Source organism: Fundulus heteroclitus, chromosome 1, assembly GCF_011125445.2.
Source record: "Fundulus heteroclitus isolate FHET01 chromosome 1, MU-UCD_Fhet_4.1, whole genome shotgun sequence".
NCBI lineage: Eukaryota > Metazoa > Chordata > Actinopteri > Cyprinodontiformes > Fundulidae > Fundulus > Fundulus heteroclitus.
The window spans coordinates 9,353,722-9,373,815 of record NC_046361.1 but is presented as its reverse complement, the minus strand read 5'-3'; the positions used below and the strand labels follow the sequence as shown (position 1 = coordinate 9,373,815).

At 40.1% G+C, this 20,094-nt stretch overlaps 1 protein-coding gene across 1 annotated transcript in view; it reads right to left on the bottom strand.

Annotated features, from left to right (window-relative positions):
* The window catches only part of tafa5l (TAFA chemokine like family member 5, like), an 83,002-nt gene that overhangs the window by 19,605 nt on the left and 43,303 nt on the right, over nucleotides 1-20,094 (bottom strand). The window contains exon 3 of the mRNA XM_012862014.3: nucleotides 11,148-11,275. Within this exon, the coding sequence (XP_012717468.1) occupies nucleotides 11,148-11,275 (128 nt within the window). The remainder of the gene's footprint in view (nucleotides 1-11,147; nucleotides 11,276-20,094) is intronic.

Genomic DNA, 20,094 nt, shown 5'->3' with positions numbered 1-20,094 from the left:
GACGTTACAGAGAATGTCTTCAGCATTGTTAGAGTGGTATAAAAAGATAAGGTGGAGGGAGTCTCATGCAGACTCCTCATCTGGGGATTAAACCTAATTACACAGTAATCTGTCCTGTGGTAATTTAGATGTCTTCTTCTGGATGAAAGCGATTATATAAACAGGTCCACATATGCTATCAGTGAATGCGCTTTGATAAATTTGAGTAGAGCTCCATACAAACTACCAGCAACAAAACAACAGTGCTCAATAAAAAAGGAGACTCGCTTTTTTTTCTATTGCAAAACATTTCTGGATTAGCTGCTAAAAATCACATTTTTAGTGCCGATTTAAAACTATTCAAAATGGATTTAATACTTGATTTGGATATATTAAAGCAGGATCAAAATATAATTGATATGAATAGTGATTATGTTAATCAGATGCAAGGCTTTATGAATAATACAGCTCAATCATGCACGTTTGTCACTTTGTTTTATTCTACTAAGTACACCTACAGCAAACTTTGTGCACCTCAGCATGAAATAATAAGCACAACCATTATCATATCTCAGAGACCTGCACAGTCACGCTGCATGCCACTTTTTGAAATGGTGAATAAAATCACAACAATCATGAGAAACCACTTTCTATCTAGACTGCTGCCTGATCAATCCTCTTTATAGATTTCAGACTTTTAGTTATCCTCTCTCGTGCACTCTGCTCAAATTGCAGGTCTTACTACAAATACCTATGGACATCTGTTGTCTCCTCAACATCCTTATCTCATCGATAGGAGAAAAAAAAAATAGAGGAGACACACAAGCATCACTTATGATTACTTCAGCAATAACGCAGCTCAGCAACAGCTCATTAAAAATATGCAGCCAGCAAGACAAGTAATATGCATTTGCGTTAATGTCTCTACCAAGGCAAAAGCACTAAACAGAGAGTGCTGTCAGGGTACATTATACAGCATGGTGGTAAATTTGCCACAACTGCCTAGGGGCTGCAAGACGGATGGGGCAGAGGAGCGAAGGAAATGAAACATCAAAAGCGAGAGACAAGCCAGACTGAAAATTCACTGACCAGGTCACAAACTGACCTCTGGCATTGTGTACCTGATGACGAGGACAGACGTCTCTCAGGCTCCGTCCTTCATGTCATCCCTCGCCGCATTATGCTGTGATTGCGCTGTCTATATAAGTTATATCGCTCTAGTCTCCTTCTTTCATTCTGACAACCTAATACCTGAAGGGGATGTCTATGTTTCTGCTGCCATTCAAGCTGATTTATCAATTCTACTGAAAAAAAAAAAAAACGTGTAGCAAAGTCAAAATAACTTGTGGTATATAGGTCAACCAGGATATTATATCAGCCGGGCATTACCCCATGGTATTTAGATTTGTTTGTTTAGATTTGTTTGGTAAGATCGCTTGTCATGCACTCTTACCGTTACAGAAAGCTTATCCAAGGCTTTAGATTCAAAGTAATAACGAGACATTTAAACGTCAAGTTAGCCTTAAGTTGTTCCCACACTCTAAAATCTTCTTTCGGCTTTTCCTTTTTGGGGAACGCCACAGGAAGTCATCTGTCTCCTTCTAAAGTCCAGACATCTCTCTGTACTCCTGGCAACTCTCTTCAGTCCTTACAGTGTCCCACTACATCCTCACTCTGCCACCAAGTCTCCTTTCCCACTTTCCTTCCGGAAGAAAGTATTCACTACAGCCATTTCCATCCTCTTTGCAAAGTCTACCACCATCTGTCCTTCTGCATTCCTGTTCTGGATTAGCCTGACCAGTGTTGTGAAATCAGCCAACGGGAAAATAACGTAAAATCAGACTAAGGCTCATCTAAGGCCACTGAAAATCACCCCTTCAAGCTACGCAGGGAGCCTGAGGACACAGCTACGCTAGAAAGGACGTGCAGAGATCAGACGGCTGTTTTCCCCTGAGCCAACTGCTTCCTCGCCCCCTGGCCGAAGAACCAGTGTCACCTTGGAGTAATTCACTGCAACCGGATGCTCCGTCGCCACAACCAGACAAAGGTAGAGGTTTTGGCATAGAGTAAGCAGGGTGTGCATGAAATGGTTTATTCTTAATGTGTTTTACTGTTTTGTTTTAAGGTTTGACCGAGGTAAACAGACCTGAAGCTTCCAGGCTAAGCTACCCATTAGCGACCTTTGAAACAATGCTATATGCAGATATGTTTGGCAGGACCTGGGCGGCACTAATACGTTCAGAGGAAACTGGTTAGACCCAATCATATAGCTATAGATGTGACACGTTCTGTTTTAGCCCATAGAACAGCCAGTTGTTGAGGTTTTAAAGATATATCCAGGTCATTCAGGACATAATGAAGGAGATTAAAACGTTGCTCTGTAGTGGGCGCCACCTTAACTGTTATAGTTACAGAATTGCACTGCTGCAGTATGGGTAATTCTGGTGCTAAGAGTGATGCATCGTAAATTCCCGCCTCTTGCGCTGTGATTGGTCTGGTAAATTAAGGCCGAACAGCCTAAAGGAGGAAACACACCGGGCCCGTAGCGTAAGTAGCGTGGCTTACTGCCGTTTTTTTAAAAGAGAAAATTTACAGCAGATGTTGCAAATTATGCTCCATAGCTGCATGTTTCTACGTATTCGGAAAAGAACTATCGCCACATGGAAAGAGCACCAAATAGAAGAAGGGCCTTGGCCTTTCTTCCTCCAGTTGATGAACTATTGCCAGAGGAAAGGCAGAGAGCTCAGCAAAAATGAGTGAATCCCATGAATCAGCAGCGTCAACAAGGTCACTTCTACCACCTTGTGGCCGAACTGAGACTTGACTTTTTGGATACTTTCGGATGGGAACGTTGACACAGGATGTTGTTTTCCTGTTTATTCCCTGCCAAACAGGAGCATATATACATGTCTGAAATTAGAACTTCAGTCTAATTTAGGGGTTGCGTAGCGTAAATACACATGTTGTACACATGTATTTACGCTTCTAGTGTACATTCATTGACTGTCGGTCGAGGCAGATGGCCGTATACACTGAGCCTGGTTCTGCTGGAGGTTTTTCTCCCTGTTAAAGGGGAGTTTTCCTCTCCACTGTCGCTTCATGCATGCTCAGTATGAGGGATTGCTGCAAAGCCATGGACAATGCAGACGACTCTCCACTGTGGCTCTACGCTCTTTCAAGAGGAGTGAATGCTGCTTGTCAAGAATTGATGCACTCTGCTGGGTTTCCTTAGAGAGGAAACTTTTTGACCAATCTGTCTGGCTGATAAGACTGAATTTTACTTTGTAAAGTGCCTTGAGATGACATGTTGTGAATTGGTGCTATATAAATAAAAGTGCATTGATTTTCTAGCTTCTGACTCATAACCTTACCTGACATTCTTCTTTTCCATAACATTCTTGACAAACTCTTGAACCAGCAAATGTCTTCATCTCACCAAAACCCCTCTTTCACACATACAAAATCTTTAATAACTGTGTGGCAGTAATATTTAAAGTGTTTTTCGACTGTTGAAGCCTTTTTCAAGAACCAGGTGAGGTTTCTAGGACTTTGCTTACCTCCCTCCATTTCAACCGCATCTATCCGGTTAAAAACCAGTTGTCAGGCTGGACAGGTACACCAGAAAGCAGCCAAGATAGTAGGGAGATGCTGCCTTTGAAAGTGTTTTTTACTTAATTTTCCAAGTGTAACCGCCCTTAAAAATAACAAAGTTATGTATTTAGACCGCCCTGTTGGTTGTAATCCTGATTGACATTTCCCTACTGTCACAAATGCAAATGAGTTTGGAAATCAGTCTATAGAATTAATTTAAATTTCGTTAAACTTGTGCCCTTGCCGAAATTGCATGTCACTTTAGATCAGGGATGGGCAACTGGCGGCCCGGGGGCCGCACACGGCCCTCGTCATCACTCAGTGCGGCCCGCGAATGGATCAATAATAATAATAATAATAATAATAAAAAAAAAAAACAAAACAAAAAAAAACTTGTAATTATATATTCGACCGATAGGGGGCGCACCGTACCCAAACAATAGCAGGCACGGGCCGCTTTGCAACAGCGAGGAAGAAAGTCAAGAGCCATGGCCACTAGCAGTGGCATAAAGGGAAAACTTGACCGAGAAAGTCACATTTGTCAGACAAAATGGGAAGAAGTACGGCAAAGGTTTTTGCGTTCTTTAGAGGTACGGCTGATTTATTTGTTGTGGTCTCTTGCAATCCACACACAACAATAAACCGTGAGAGCCAACGTGAGTTTTGAAACTGCAAAGCATCTACACAGCACCGCGTTTACAGACCAGTGTGATGCACTCGCGAGCATCAGAAAGCTATGGTGCATTCAGGAGCATGGGACATTAGATTTTTGCAGAATAAAAAGCTAACAGATGTGCATAATCAAAAAATAACAGAAATACAATTATAGAGCATTCAGTATTGTAAGAAAGCCCACACAGTTTCTGGACAGACACGTCATTGTTTGAGTTAAGTTCTGTGCCGTTTTATGCCTCTTTCCTTGTAAAGTTGAAATGTCCCATGCTCCTGAATGCATTGATGTGGAGGAGTTTAAATTCCTTTTTTGCATTTTTTTTTTAAAGGAAACGGTTTGTATTTTGCTTAAGGACATATTAAAATGCATTTATATGCAGAAAATAGTTATATGTTGGTGCAGTAAACATACAGATATAAATTCATCTAAACTTTGCTCTTATTAAGAATAATTTGTAGCGTATTTCATATCCGATTATTTGAAGTGCGTGGTCATGTGGCCCTCCAATGGTCGTGCTGAAAAAAATTTGGCCCTCTTTATCATGGAAGTTGCCCATCCCTGCTTTAGATGAATGATGTAAAAAAGACACTAAGAAATAATCATTCATTTTAGGTTTTTGTTATTTACTGCTGATTTTATTTAGGTGAGGGGAGCCCTTTTCCCTCTCTCCTACACATTTGATGGCTGAACCAAATGTCAGGATTTGTGAAATTCATTTAAAATTTATTACAGTTAGAGATTCCCCGAAAATGGTGAAACTTCATGTTCTTCAGTTTTCTCAATTTCTCAGATACAATTTGAGAATAAGACATTTCAATAAACAGTCCTAGTTATAAAACTGTAACGACAACAAAAATTTGTTGTTGTGGTTCCATGTGGAATGGGCTTGTAGTTTTGCCTTTTTTACCAGAAAAAAAATAAATAGATCTTCCAACTCCCATTATTTTCTAAGGTAGAAAAAGGGGCAAAAAACATGAAATTGTGAATTTTTGATTTTTACAGAAACAAAAAAACAAAAACAGCCAAGCGTCTTCCACTATGGGAGCTCTCATCATCTCTTTTTTAGGGCAAAGAAAGCAAGCCATTCTTTTTAACAGCGTCAGGAGATGTCATGTCTGTCAGCAAAATAAACAGCATACTTCAGGCATGCTACAGGCTAAAGGTAATTGCCTACCTTTCATCAATTTCTTAGGCTCCCAGTATCAGTTTATGAAGGACAGAAAACAGGAAAAGTCTAATGTTCTGGATCATAAGCATGATTTTTAAAGATAAAATAAATTTTAGCTGGTGTTTATCTTAGATTCTTTTATCAAGTTTTACTTGCTTTTACTTGGTACAGACGAATCTTCTACATCTAATAGCTTGTGTATGTCTTTAAAAAAATTATTTGCGGATTTGCTGCAAGATGACTCTTTCTGCTTAGCTTTTCATATCAAGGACAGAGTATTTGATTTTGAGGCTTTTGGTTTTGTGGGAGTTATGTGTATGGCTTCTTTTCAATGCACCGACAGGAACCAGATGATATAAAAGAGCCATTGCCCAGGGCAAAAAGGTGCCATGACCTTGCAAAATCAGATTGATGGAACAATAGATATGTTTACAAGGACAAAATTTCCTGATCAGATTCAAATAATCGGACTGGGATGTTTACATGCGTAAATAGTCAATTAATCTGAGCATAATATACGTGTGTATGCACCTGCCTTTACTCAGAATAGAACCACTCTGACATGTGCAGTTATCAAATACCTCTAAAAAAAACACAGAAGTAGTTCCACCTTTGCTTAACAACAAAAATAGTAAACAAAGCAGTATATTACGAGTTTGATTGTTTTTTGAGCACTGGACTTGCATGATGTACTAATTACATTAGAAATGTTACTGAGTAAGGGTAGAGTGCACATATCTCCAAATTAGGCATTAACAATCCCCCCTGCTTCCTCTCATGTTGCAGATAGGCTGGTAGAAATGCTGATGGACGTGCCTTTGTTACACTAAAGCTGAAACTTATGGTGGAGGTGCCAAAAACTGCCAACATTTAGAAGGAAGTTCCTAAATACTTGATACCGGTGAGAGTAGCAGTGTGATAGGATGGCAGGGAAAACAGCGTTGGAAAAAAAAAAAACTGGTTCCGGAAAAGTGAGAGCACAAGACTGACTTCACAGGTCTTCAAAGGGGACCAAAGATACCTGCTTTATACATTTTAAATACAACTTATTTAAAAAGTAATGCTAACGACGTAAAGCTGAAATAAAGGTATAGGTAAAAGTATTAAGAGTTTCTAAAATATTTTTGAATATCTACAACAAGAATATAAAGTGAATAACCATTCCAGAGCTGCAGAAGGACGCATGGTTTTGCAGACAATTGTATCATCCATTCTCACTATGCCATTAAAAATAATTGTCTGAAGACCATCAGGTGAAGAAATGCATCTGTTTGCTGTATTCATGGAAGGCAGCAGCCTGGTGTCGGCTGAGCATAGAGGTGCATGGTGTGAAATGGCCAAGTGGTTTAATGAGAACTACACAGTGGCAGAGACACCTGTAGCCATGGCTACAGGCCCTTGGATGGCAAGAAATAGAGTCTGGAAAGTGATTATTTTTTTCCTATTGGATTTTTTTCCCCTTCTTGCAAAATTGTGTAGTTCATTTACAATAGTGCTTCTTTTCATCCAAAAAAACAAAACAAATGTATTAACCTACGACCAGAGTGGGAATGTACTGTTGCTCTGAGCCACTGTACATCGTCTCAAACGGGGATCCATCATTACTCGGTACTGCAGCATCGGCAGCGATGATGCCGTAGATGCATTTGTGGAGCTTTGCAGAGGAACAGATGACACCATATTGGAGGTTTTAAAAATGCATTGTTTATTTACATCTCTAACGAAGTCAGCCAGAGGTCAGCTGTGTTGAATTTTTCAGCCTTGCTTCTCTCTTTTCCGCGGAAATAATAATACGGATCGTCTTATGCCAGTTTCAGTCAAGTGTGTTAAACATTTAGTAAGGGGTAAACATTCGAAGCACTGCAGCATGCAGATACATGATGTCACAGCAGATGTTTTCCATCAGCTGCTCGTGTTTACAACTTATTTATAGGATCCCAGTTAGCTTCAGTGGGTTCTATTAATGACTTGGGGGGAGGGAGGGGACAAACAGACATACTATAATAATATGATGCATCCTTATGATTCATAAATGATATAATATAATGACTAGAACAGATATAAGGTCAGACGTGAAAAAAAAAACAACCAGCTTTGTCAGTGCCCCTCTGGAGCAGTGAGTAAACCTGCTTGATAGACATTCAGCATCCTTTTATACCTGGAGGGTTATAATCATGCACAAATGAGCATTCAGCTGAATGTGAATATATATACAAAACCTCACACATTAGAATAAACACTTCTCTGCTATGCAAGAAGGACTCCCTACATCTGATTTATTACAATGATAACCAGTTTTGGAAAGGTTGATTGAGCACAAATTTGTTAAGCACATTCTGCACTAATGCCTTTGACTTTGACAACAGATCTCCAGTTCTCAATTAGCACCTTAAACTTCTTCCTAATTTGTTACCTTAGAAAGAAAAGTTTATTCATCAGAATGAATGTGATCAACAGCCTTTGTGACTGTTGCCAACAGCATCTTCTATTTGTAAAGGCAATAGAAAACAAAAAAAAAGGTAAATAAATTATTGACAAGTTTGCCGCTGACTCTCTGTGCATTTGTTAATTTCTCTCTTAGAGGACTGCCTCAGTCATAAATTAAATGTGCACAGAAATTTTCATTCATTTTTGAAAGTGTCAAAAATTCCTAACAGATAACATGCTATTTACCTCTGCTTAAACAGGCTTGTGCTATTGTATTTATAATACTATATGTAATGAAGGGGAGTTTAAGGCTTTCTAAAGTAGTTTTTGACATTATGTTGTCAGACTTAATCAGCAGCAAACAACTGCTGTTTTTCTTAAGTAAGTAAAATCAAACCAACCAAGTAACCTAAGCAACAGATAAATAGATAGGAGTGCTAACCAACATTTCTTATCATTTAAGTAAGACTACAGAATCAACAAGTCACCACTAAAGGTTGCTTTTGTTTGTCAGGGTTTTCTTTGTGTTTTTGCTGCTCACTCATGTTGACAGGTTTCTTTTAATCATTATTTCATGCTTCCTCGTTCTATTCTTCAGCCTCTGCATGAGGTTTGCAGGAGTTTGAAATAAATTATAGATATGAGGTTTGTAATTCAAAAAGGCTTCTGCCAATAAAGATAACTTCAGGTCTCTCTTAAAAAAAAAATAAGTGGATTAATTCGGAATGCGGCAACACTTTGGTAAGGCTGCCAATAATGTCATGTTCTCCTTCTGCGGTACACTTGGCCCTGTCTTTCAGAGGTTGACCCTGTCTCTCTCCTAGACATACTGTAGCTGTTGGCCGAGCTTTAACGGCAAATAAATGTTTATGCTCTATTTCGTCCTCTTGGCTTGAACACTGGCTCCGAGCTTATCTGCTTAGCTGTGTTTCTCTCCAGGATGAAACCTCTAAAGGAGCCACTACTGCAATTACGTTTTTATTTTTTCCCACACATAGAAAGTACTCCTGGGTCAGTGCTTTTGCGCTCTTCAGTGTGTATGCTCCACCTTCTCAAACCCCCAGTCAGTCGCAGTAGATGGTCACTTGCAGTGAGAGGAATTTTCCTTTCTGCTGTTGCTACATGCATGCTTGGTATGAGGGATTGCTGCCAGTCAACGGCTCGATGCAATCTGCTGGGTTTTCTTAGATAAGAAACTTTTTAACCAATTGTAATAATAAACTAAACCTGAATGCACTGTTAACAGTCAGGATGTATGTTTGGTATATAGATCGGAGATCTGCTTGTTGTCCTAAACTCTGTTGATGCTTTTAAAGAGTAACTCAAGGCATTCTTTTTTTGAACAAGCATTTTAGTCTCAATGGTCCTTGGGCTGCTTTGACTAACTGTACTGTATTTTCTTATTATGCATTTTTTTCTATCATATTTTAGTTTTTATCCGTTTATCTTTTTAAATGTTCTTTAAATGCTTTTAAATTTTATTTTACTGTGAAGCACTTTGTGATGGCTCCCTGAGAAAGGTGCCATATATATTGGGAATTGGCTTCATATAACCAAACTTAATTGAATTCAATGAGTTTTACCAACACCCCGGTTATTACATTCAATGGAGTCACTGTGCTAAACACAAGGTGTTGCATTAGAGAAAGTAACACCACTAAACAGTAGAGAAAACCAGCAGGTGGTATAATATTTACCCAAACAGAGACAAACATGAGAATTTTAACGTACGTTTGCACAACTGATGTTAAACTTAGAGCAGTTTTCAAAGACATATTCAAAGCAGTGTAGTCATTATTTTTCGATGCCTGGCTTACCTTAATTACTATCCAACCCCACTACAGAACTAGACATTTATAAGTTCTTGCTTTCAACTTACTCTTTACAGCTTTAAAAAAGTACCTATCACCTCACGTATTGTGGTGAGCCTGCAACAGCTCCAAAGTACAGCTTGCATTCCTTCTTGTGATTGTCACAAGAAAAACGTTCCACTGGGGAGAAAACGCGCTATTTTTAGCACCAACAGAGAAGCCCAGTTGTCCTTTCCACCAACATTTTCCATTCTAACTCTAGTGTTTACACCGCTAAAACTACTTCTTTAGCATCACTCAGCTAACGGCAATGCTAAAGTTTTTTTTATATATGTTGAGCTACTGCTGCATCACATGGCACACAGCACAGATGTCTGAGAAAAATAATTGAAGGAGAAACTTGAATAACTTTATAATCTTGATACTCCCATGCAAAGGGTGGTGCCGAACATACAGCAGATAAAGAAAACGACTGCTCTTTGGGGACTGGGGGAGATCAGCTGTGTTCTTCATTTGAATAATTTATCCCTCAGGAGCCACGACACAAGCCAACATCACTTTCCTTGTAATAAATAAATAAATTGCTTATTCTTTCATTTTGTTTGCTTTTTTGTTTGCTTTCTTCTCTGATTTGATGGTATATAAATTATCATGTGTGATCCAGCTGAGCTAAAAATAGTGTGAATACTAACGCGCTTCTGTCCAAGTGGTCTTTGTTCACAGACCTCAGGAGGCAAGTTCAGCCGTTAAATCTGTTGCTCATCTCTGGCATTTGTAATAAAAACACTGGTTTCTATTTTACCCTGCTAGATGAGTCATGTGGTTGCAGTAGCATATCGGGATATGTAAAGGTATCAAATTGAGCATGCGAACGAAGTCTGGGGCGTCCATCTATTCAAATTGAGATCACATGCGTATGAGAATCAAAATCTGGATTTTCAAAGTAACTTGTGATAAAACCTAATCAGCATATCCGAAGCATCGCTAAGTTCTTGGTCAAGCCATTAGCTTTGGTCAAGCTTTAAAATAGTTTTGAGGCCTAAACAGAGGCATGAAAAGCAATGTGACAGTCCAAGAGCAACGTACACACAGACAAAATGTTTTATCTAGACTCCGGCCAACCCTGTACCACCTTTGCTTTTGATTGGACAACCTTGTTTTCACAATGTTAATAATTGTCATATATTCTTTGTTCAAATACAGTATTAACACATATTCCACATAGTTAAATCGATTAATCGATCGATAGACAGACAACCAGATAGATATACATAAACCTTAGACACCAGAGATCAGATGAGCATAACTTCTTAGTCTTGTGTAGTATTTTAAACTTGAGCATTGACAGAGCACTAGACTATAACATGTTCAGTGTACCCTGGGTCTGTGGCTTCATACGATACCTGACCTGACCTCATGGGGGTACCTCACGCTGATCATGAAGGTGTGTTGCTGTAAGTGCATATGGCGTGTATTAATGTCACGTCGTGTGAATTACCGTGACGGTCTTGATGCGACCACTGCCCCTGGTGCAGGTCCAGCCGGATCTGTTGAACAGGAGGCTGCAGACCTCCCCCTCCAGGCAGGGAGTCATCTCACACCATTGACGGCTCCGCACGATTCGCGCTGGGAGGGCAAGAAAGGCAAGAGGGCAAAGAGGCACATTAGACAGACTGACAAAGGCAGAGAAAGACTTCCAAATGTCAACTTTTTTCTGGAACAAACCAAACTGTCCTTTCTGAACCCAGCAGACAGCAAAGTTCCCCTTAGAAGCGGATGTGTTTCAAATCCTGTAGTATTTTAATTAAGTTCTTGTGGAACTTGCATGTCTGAATTGCCTGTGGTAGTAACCTTTACAGAGCAGATGGCAGTCCATAAATTACTCTGTTGCTAATGCTAGCTTTCATTACAGCTACGCTCAAATGAGATTTTTTTTCCTTTTGACATTTGGTGGAAGTAATTACCCCTGAAACGTCTTTCTGGTTAAATCTATGAACATTTTTATTTTATAATACATAAATGGTGATTTTTCTACTAAGCTGAACTGTACAATCTCCTTTGTGAACAGTGTGCAATTTCCCAGATACGTCCCATTGTCTTACCACATGCTTCCCTTTAACTATGACTAACAATGACTCCAGTGACATTACTTGTGCACATTGATTAATCTTTAGCGCTTCAAGCAAGCTTTGTTTTTACATAATGCAGCTCTATTCCCTACACCTGTAAACAACATGCTCACTAAAAAAAAAACATCCTGGGATTTTATAAGAGATGCTCTTTGTGCTGTTGGCTCATTAGCCTTTGTCTGCTTTGCGTTGACACCACGGTGATTAGGGGGTGAATATTGAATTTATCCGTTTTCATCATTACGCAGTTAGAAAAAAATGCTTTTTCCTACTTTTGTACTGGTAGTGTGCGTCAAATGACAGCTGCAGGGTAAAGCTGAAAATAAAAAATTCCAGTGAACAGATTACAGGCGTAGGATCACAGAACGGAGAGGCAATATAACGCATTTCACCGTTCTCTTCAGTCATCTATCTGCAGCAGACGTCATGTTGTCGGAGTGCGAGCCTGCCATGTTCTCGTTCCCCCCACTGAAGGCTGCCTGCATGACATTGAATTAGCATCCGTCTGTAGTCGATGCTGATAAGCACTGATTGTTCTTTACACAACGTGCTAAAGCAACACGGAAAGGTTATCGGCTCTCTCCGGGCCTGACCGGGGCCGATGCTCTTGCCTACCCACGATCCCCGGAGGAAGCGCATTGTGGAGCGTGCTAACATAGTCGGCAAATTGAAAGAGAGGAAATACAATTCGCAAGAGCGTCCACAAGAGAGCTGAGGGTGAAAGGGAGAGGGAAGGGAGGTCTTGTGACATTTTTTTCTGAGAGGTGTTCCTTTTTCAGGCCTTGTTAAGTGACTAAAATTGGCATTTAGAGTGCCAGACCCTCGCTGCATTACTGCAATAAAGGTATGCCATCTTTATTCATCAAGCTGACCAAAAAAAACAAACAGTAGCCCGGTGAGTATATAGGCACACTCATACAAGCACTGCTTTGTGAATATAAAGATTTTCTCCCTCAGTAAATAAAGTATATTAGCACATCAGAGGAGGACCTGTGCTTTTTTTTTTAAGTCTGCTCTCGCAGCGCAGCCATGCAGCCAGGAGATGAAGAGGTGGAACAAAACAATCTGGAAACCTGTCAACTCGGTCAGCCCAAGGAGCTTAAAAATATTAAAAGGTTCGCAACCAGATTCAGAGACAGAACGGTCATTACGGCTTCACCCTGAGCGGAGACGCAGGGAAATCCGAGGTGACCTTCCTCCTGACACAGCAACATGCCGCGGTGAAATTTCATTTTCACAGCCATCCGTCAAGCGCAACAAAGCGTAGATTTATCAGTCGGTTGCAGATGTAGTTTTGAGTACATTACAGGGGCCAGCAAAACTCAATTTCCAGGGCACTGAATAAAAAGCTGAGCTGGCAAAGCCGGCGCGGGTGCTGACTAACCGTGGAGTGCATCAGTCCAGCGGCAGCCAGCAGAGCGTCGGAGGCTGGCTAAAATGAAGGCGTTCTGCAGCACCCGCCACAGCACCAAGGCACTCACCAGCTCAGGCCTGCAAACCTCTTCTGTAACATCAGTGAAAGCACAATCACTTGATTAAGAGGGGATTGGATGAGGATGCTGCTGTGAAAAAATCTCGACAAAAGCATGTTGGCTTCATCGTGTCTTGAGCCATCGACTCCGTCTCTGCAACATGGTGGCGTATGTTGAATCAATAAACGCTTCCACCCACACAGTTACTATGTGGTCTTAAAAAGTATGCAAATTGCTTTCAGCGTTTTGCCAAGTAGAGATAAGCATGAAGGGGAAAAAATGTGTTTCTGTATTGCATTTTTCAAGACGTGACAATCTGACCTCTGAAAGCTAAATTGCTTAAACAAGAGGAGTCCGTTTCCTATTAGTTATGCAGTCCAGTTCAGGATCTCTCTACCTGTCAGGATTTATTCTAAGATAATTTCCTCAGGATCATTTCTTGGCTATCTCAATATTTCAGGGGAAAAAAGATACATTTTTGAGATTAAAGGGTTTGTTATTAAGCAAAAAAAGGATTTTTTTTTTTACATCAAATGACATGTTGAATGTCCAGTGTCTCTGTTGTGACACCACAGGAAAATCTACAGTGCCTTGCAAAAGGCTCTTTCACATTTTGTCATCTTATTACCTCTTCATTGTATTCTATTGCGATGTTATGTATCCCAATAGAATACAAAACTGAGTATGCAATAAAGAATAAATGAAATTTGGCTTTCATACAAATATTTTAGAAATAAAGGTCTGAAAAGTGTAGCATGCATTGGTATTCCCCTGAGGAGTCCACGTGACCCAATACTTTACATTCTCTTTCGCTTCAGTTAAAGCTAAAAATGGGGTTATGTCTCTACCAGCTTCACACAGTCACACATTGCAGTTTGGCCCATTTGTCATTGCAAAAATAGTTACAGTCAGACTGTGAACAGACGTGTCCAAGTCTTGTCACAGATTATTTGATGGAGCGGTTCTATCAAATTAACAAGCTTTGATCTAAACAAATCTATCGCTGCTCTGGCTGTGTGTCAAGGGCAGTCCTGGTCTCCGGGATTTCTTCCAAGTTTGTACGGTGTCTTCCCTGTCCCCGCTGAAGAAAAGCATTCCCACAGCTCCATGCTGCCAGCACCGTGTGTCACTGTGGGTGTGGTTTGTTCAGGATGACGCTGACTGTTAGCTTTCTGCCAAACATAGTGTTGCATTTTGGTCTCATCTGGCCAGAAGCACTATGTCCTGCACATGACTTATTCTTTAACAACGTCTCTCTTCTCGGCACTCTTTCATAAGGATTTGTGGACAGTATGACTATTGGTTTTCCTGTAAACAGCCTCTCATACCTGACCTGTGGATCTCCGCTGCTCTTCCTTCCAGAGGCCCCCCTATGGGCTGCTTCTCTGATTAACGTGCTCCTGGGCTGTCTGTTCAGGTGCTCGACATGTCTTGGTAGGTTTGAAGCCATACTCTTTCTATATTGAGATGATGGATTGAACAGTGCTCTGGGGGATGTTTAAAGCTTGGTATATGGTTTTATAACTCTGCTTTGGGCGTGTTCTTTGGCCTTTGCGATGCTGTCTGTTCACCAATGTGGTCTAACAAACCATTGTTTTCCTAAGAGAACGGTTGCGTCGATAGTAAATTACACACCAGTTGCACAAACCTTTGAAAATGACGTATTATATTCTTCTTCATAATAATAATACGCTACTTTTTAGCGACCCGTCATAGAAAATAAAATAAAAAAAACACTGGAAATCTGTGACTTTAAAGAGAAGAAACTTATATGTATATATTTAAGTATATAGATATGTTTATATATATATATATATATATATATATATATATATATATATATATATATATATATATATATAGACCACTAAGAATGTAAATGAGACATCATATGCCCATTCCTATTTCCTTTTTTGTATTTTTTGGTATTCTTTCTGATCCATTGTATATATGAAGATTCACTGTATATAACTGAATGCACCTTCCCTACTCTGCACCTTCTTGTATGAGCCGATGTGACGAGTGAATTTCTCCATTGTGAGATCAATAAAGACTATCTTATCTTATCTTATCTTAACTTGGATAATTTATTGTAAATTTTTTTTCAGGCATTACTTTCATTTCAAGATCTCTCTGAGGTTTAGGTTTTCTGGACTTCACAGGGAAAAAAAGCTGCTTTTTGTCTCCTGTGTACTGATTTCCTGTGCGGTCATGGTGGCCTGGTGCAGCAGCAGGGGCCAAACAGCTGGCTCAGGTGCGTGGATGAGACACAGTGTCTGGCTAACACCTGGGTGGCCCGTCCTGCTACTGTAGCTGTCGGACTCCCGTCCAGGGACGCCGGACGTCGAGCCAAGCTTGTCAGCTGCCAAGGTCCCTGCTGGGTTACAGCTCTGGACCTCCAACTACATCACACGGAAGACCATCTGCACCCCCGTGCATGAGAGCCAAGCCCTGCCCAGCTCTACGCTGCACTGCCAGACGAGGCTCAGAGCGGGGCAGGAGGCACAACAGTGACTTCTAAAGCGGACACTGTTAATCTGATGAAATTCTGCTACTGCACAACAGTAGCACCAGATTTTCTGCTAAAGCCACCGCCACACCATTTGTACATAGAAATATCACATATGAGAATCAATTCTCTCTGATATAACTCCATGAGTCTACGAGAAAAAAAACAACAACAATAAAATCACAAGTATTTAAATAATTTCCAGTTCATTTAATAATTGAGTCTAAGCAACAGCTTCTTCTGCGACAATAAGCATGCACGATGAGGAGCTAACCAACTTAGCCGGGCTTCACAAACATTAACAGCTTTGCACAATCTCTGACTCACGGTAATTAAGCTTCAATCATGGATCAATTAGTAACAGACGGATTTTCATCCCACTGTCTTCCAGCCTGCTTTCGAGGACCTGATGGTCTTCCATTTCCAATTGTGTTGGTAAAAAAAAAAATCAAACTTCTAAAATCATCCATCAGCACGCTGAAGACAATCATTTCATTCAAAAATAGTTATATTCACAGAAATGGTTATTTTCTTTTTTGACTTGATTTTTAAAGGGGTTTGGAGTGTGTGTGTGTGTGGGGGGGGGGGGGGGGGGGCGCTGTGAGAGGAGGAAGGAGAAGTGATTTACAATCTACTGTTCAAGTTGCTGTTATGATATACACTCCATGGCCACTTAATTAGGTACATCTGGTCAACTGATTCACATTGAGCCACAGGGTAGGGTTCAGGTATCTCGAAATGGTGAAGACGACTTGCTGAAATTCAACCTGAGTATTAGAAGGGGTAACAAAGGAGATTTAAGAGACTGAACGTGGCGTGGTTGTCGGTGCCAAATGGGTTGGACTAAATGTATCAGAAACTGGTGGTCCACTGTGAACTCTCCGGTTTACAGAAAGTGGAATCCAAAAAAGGAGAAAATATTAATTAAGAGGCTGCTGTGTGGATGAAATGTCTTGTTAATATCAAACTGGTTTCAGGTGGAAAAAAGCCAGCAGTAGCTAACATACCCACTTGTTACAATACAAGACACTTCCAAAGTTGAGGTAAATGGGCTACAGCAGCAGAAGACCACATCGAAGGCTGCTGCAGTCAGCGAAACACAAAAATATAAAATCTAGGCCTCCGTTTTACACAGACTTACCAAAAAAGTTAATTCTGACGATTGGAAACCGTAGCCTGCTCTGATGAATCTCGATTTCTGCTGCGACATTCAGATGTCAAACTCAGAATTTGGTCATACCTTCCATCAATGGTTCAGGCTGGTGATGGTGGTGTGATGGTGTGGGGGATATTTACATGGCCCCCTTTGGAGCATTTAGTGCCATCTGATAATCATTTTAATACCACATCCTACATGAGTATTGTTGCCGGTCATGTCCGTCACTTCATGCCATGCTATGGGTCCCCATACAAAACAATACACCCTGTCATGGCCTAAAGCTTAATTCATGTCAAGCTATAGCTCTTGAACATGTCAGTGAGATCACCATACTCAAGCTGATTCACAGTCACCACATCCCAATCAAGAAGAGCATCTTTACAGGAAAATGGGAGATTTTCATCATAAATGTCCAGGCGCCACATTTGAAGCAATTCTGTGATGCCATTTTGTCGATGGAGACTAAAATATCAGCACTACAGAAAGTTTCTGACACCTTGTTGAATCTATACCAAGAATAATGAAGGTAGCTCTAAAGACAATAAGGGGCCCTAACCAAGAACTAGCAAGATGTACCTAATAAAGTGGCCAGTGCAAGCTTGTCTCTGCGAGTGGGATTCAGAGTATTCCAGATATTTTAGTGTTGTAATTCTGTCATTCTCTTGATCAAATATTTAATCTATCTGTTGGTAAGGTTTTTCTTATTGCAGATGCCTTGTTGGAAGTACCTCGACCTTGCTACAAATAAATCCAGATGAGTTTCAAACGGTCAGAAATGTTCCATTAGTAATATTTATTATTTTGCTTTTGATATTTCAATCATGTTTGGATAATGAATAAATGAGCTACAAAACTCTGCCGAGGGTCAACTTACAATAGTTAGCTTCCTGCAAATTTTCATAAAATGAAATAACAGCTGACCCTTTTCTTTGCATTTAGTATCTCATAACTGTTGCTCGGCAACAGCATGACGTTTTCTTTGTATAAAGGGGATGTTTTGCTTTTCTCGCTAATGATGGGCTTTAGTAATGAAATATATTGCAAAGAATCCACTGTCAGCAATTTCCAAGCAAGTAAGGAACATTACCAACAAAGAAATGTTAATGTGGGACCTTGGAAAATTATTCATATCCCTTTAAATGTTTTCATTTTTTGATGTCACTATCTTTACAACTATACAGTTTAATTGGCATTTTAGGTCACAGACCAATAGAACGTAGTGCATCATTTTAAAATGGAAGGAAAATCATGCAAGATTTTTTAAATATTTTTTCACAAACAACAGTCTCAAATGTGTAGCATCCTTTTGCATTTAGCTTCACTCAAACTAAACATACACTGCAATTACAGCAGCCAGTCACTACCAGCCTTGTTCATCTACAGTATGAAATTCTTGCCTGTTTGTCTTTGAAAAATAGTTAAAGTTAAGCCACAATGAATACAGATGATTTGTGAAACTTGATCCTTAAGGATTCTTTATTAAAATTAGGCTTGGACTTTGACTGGGTCATTTGAACACATGGATATAACACAGAAATACTGATCTTAAACACTCAAAATGCAAAACCGCCCCCCTTTTAGCATCATAACCAACTTCCATGCTGCTGCTGAGGAAACATCTCCCCACAGTATGATGTTGCCACCACCAAGTTTTCTGTGTGGAGTGTTCAGAGTGATATGTGGTGTTAGATTTTGGCCACACAGGGTACTATGTCCCATACATTGCCAGTGATACGCTGTAAACAGGACTTCTCCATTGCTTGGACAGTCCTCCTTAAGTTTGACATATGCTCTAAACTTATCAGTCCTTGGTCTTTGTGATACTGTTTGTTCTGTAATGTTCTAAAACAAACCTCTGACATTCTTGGAGAACAGCTGCATTACTCCTGAGGATTTACGCTCAGAGATAATCTATTTTACTCGTTAAGTCACTTCTGAAGGCAACTGTTTTCACTGGATTTAATTTAGGCATATGACAGTATAGGGGGTTGAATTAAAGAATACAAAGGAATACAAATGTTTGCCACAGTTTTAGAATTATCTAAACCAAAAATATAAAAACTAAAGTTAACAACACAATTTACTGTCGTGGTATGAAAAAAGGCCCCCAAGAATCCAAAGAAACACTTCTGTCTTACTTCAGTTGGTGCAAACTATATATAAAATCTGAAACAAAGCAGAGGAGGAATGCTGAACTGTTTTGATATTTCAGAAAAAAAATATTAGCAACAGTAAATAATGTGTGATCATATAGGTTTATATTCAAAAAGAAATGTAATTCACGCATTAACTTAAAAGGACAGTGTGTGAAATAACACTTTGTTGAGTTCTCCGTCACCCTTTCACTTATTGCTCCATCTACTGCGAGGTCATTTCACTGAGCGCCAAAGCAGAAGCTCCTGCCCCACGTGTAAGGTCTCCCTGCAGCCTGTGCCTCCTTATCATGGCAGCCATCGAGCTCCATATGATCACAGTGTGACGCGTGGGCATGGCAACAACGGGCCGAGCGGAGACGGGGAGAGAGTCAGGCTGCAGATTAAAGCGAGAGCACGGAGACAAGCAGGGAAAAAGCATATAATCCTCCTGTGTACAGAGTGCAGACTCAACCTGTACAAAAGTGACATGTAGCAGCACAAAAAAGAGGGCCAAATAGCTTGAAATATGACCTGGAAACGAAAAGACTAACAAAAGAATTCACTTTGCAGTAAAACACTCGAAGCCTGGCGCAGCTCATGGAATTGTTCCGAGGATAAAAACAAGTTAGGAATAACAGGGTAAACATGTCACACTGGTGGAGCGATACAGCTGCCATCTGGGCCAGTCAGCCAGGGAAGACCACTTAAACATAGTTTATTTATTTTCAGGCTTAGGAAGGCTTTTGGGTGTGCAGTTACGTAAGTGAAAATAAAAGTATGATGGCTAGAATGCTAAAAAAAAAAAAAAACAGCAACAAAAAACTGTCCAGCTGTGACCTTTAAGCTACGGGTTTTAGATTCTTGTGATGAAGGTTTTAGGTGCAGAAATGTTTCTAAAATATGAAAACACATAGAAAAGAATAAATAATCCTAACCCAGTAAACACTGCAATTTGCCTGTGTGTTGGAAAAAAATGTGTGCTGCTAAAAAAAAAAAAAGTCACAACTGTTCTTTGCTGAGACTGAAAATATTGGAAAATCC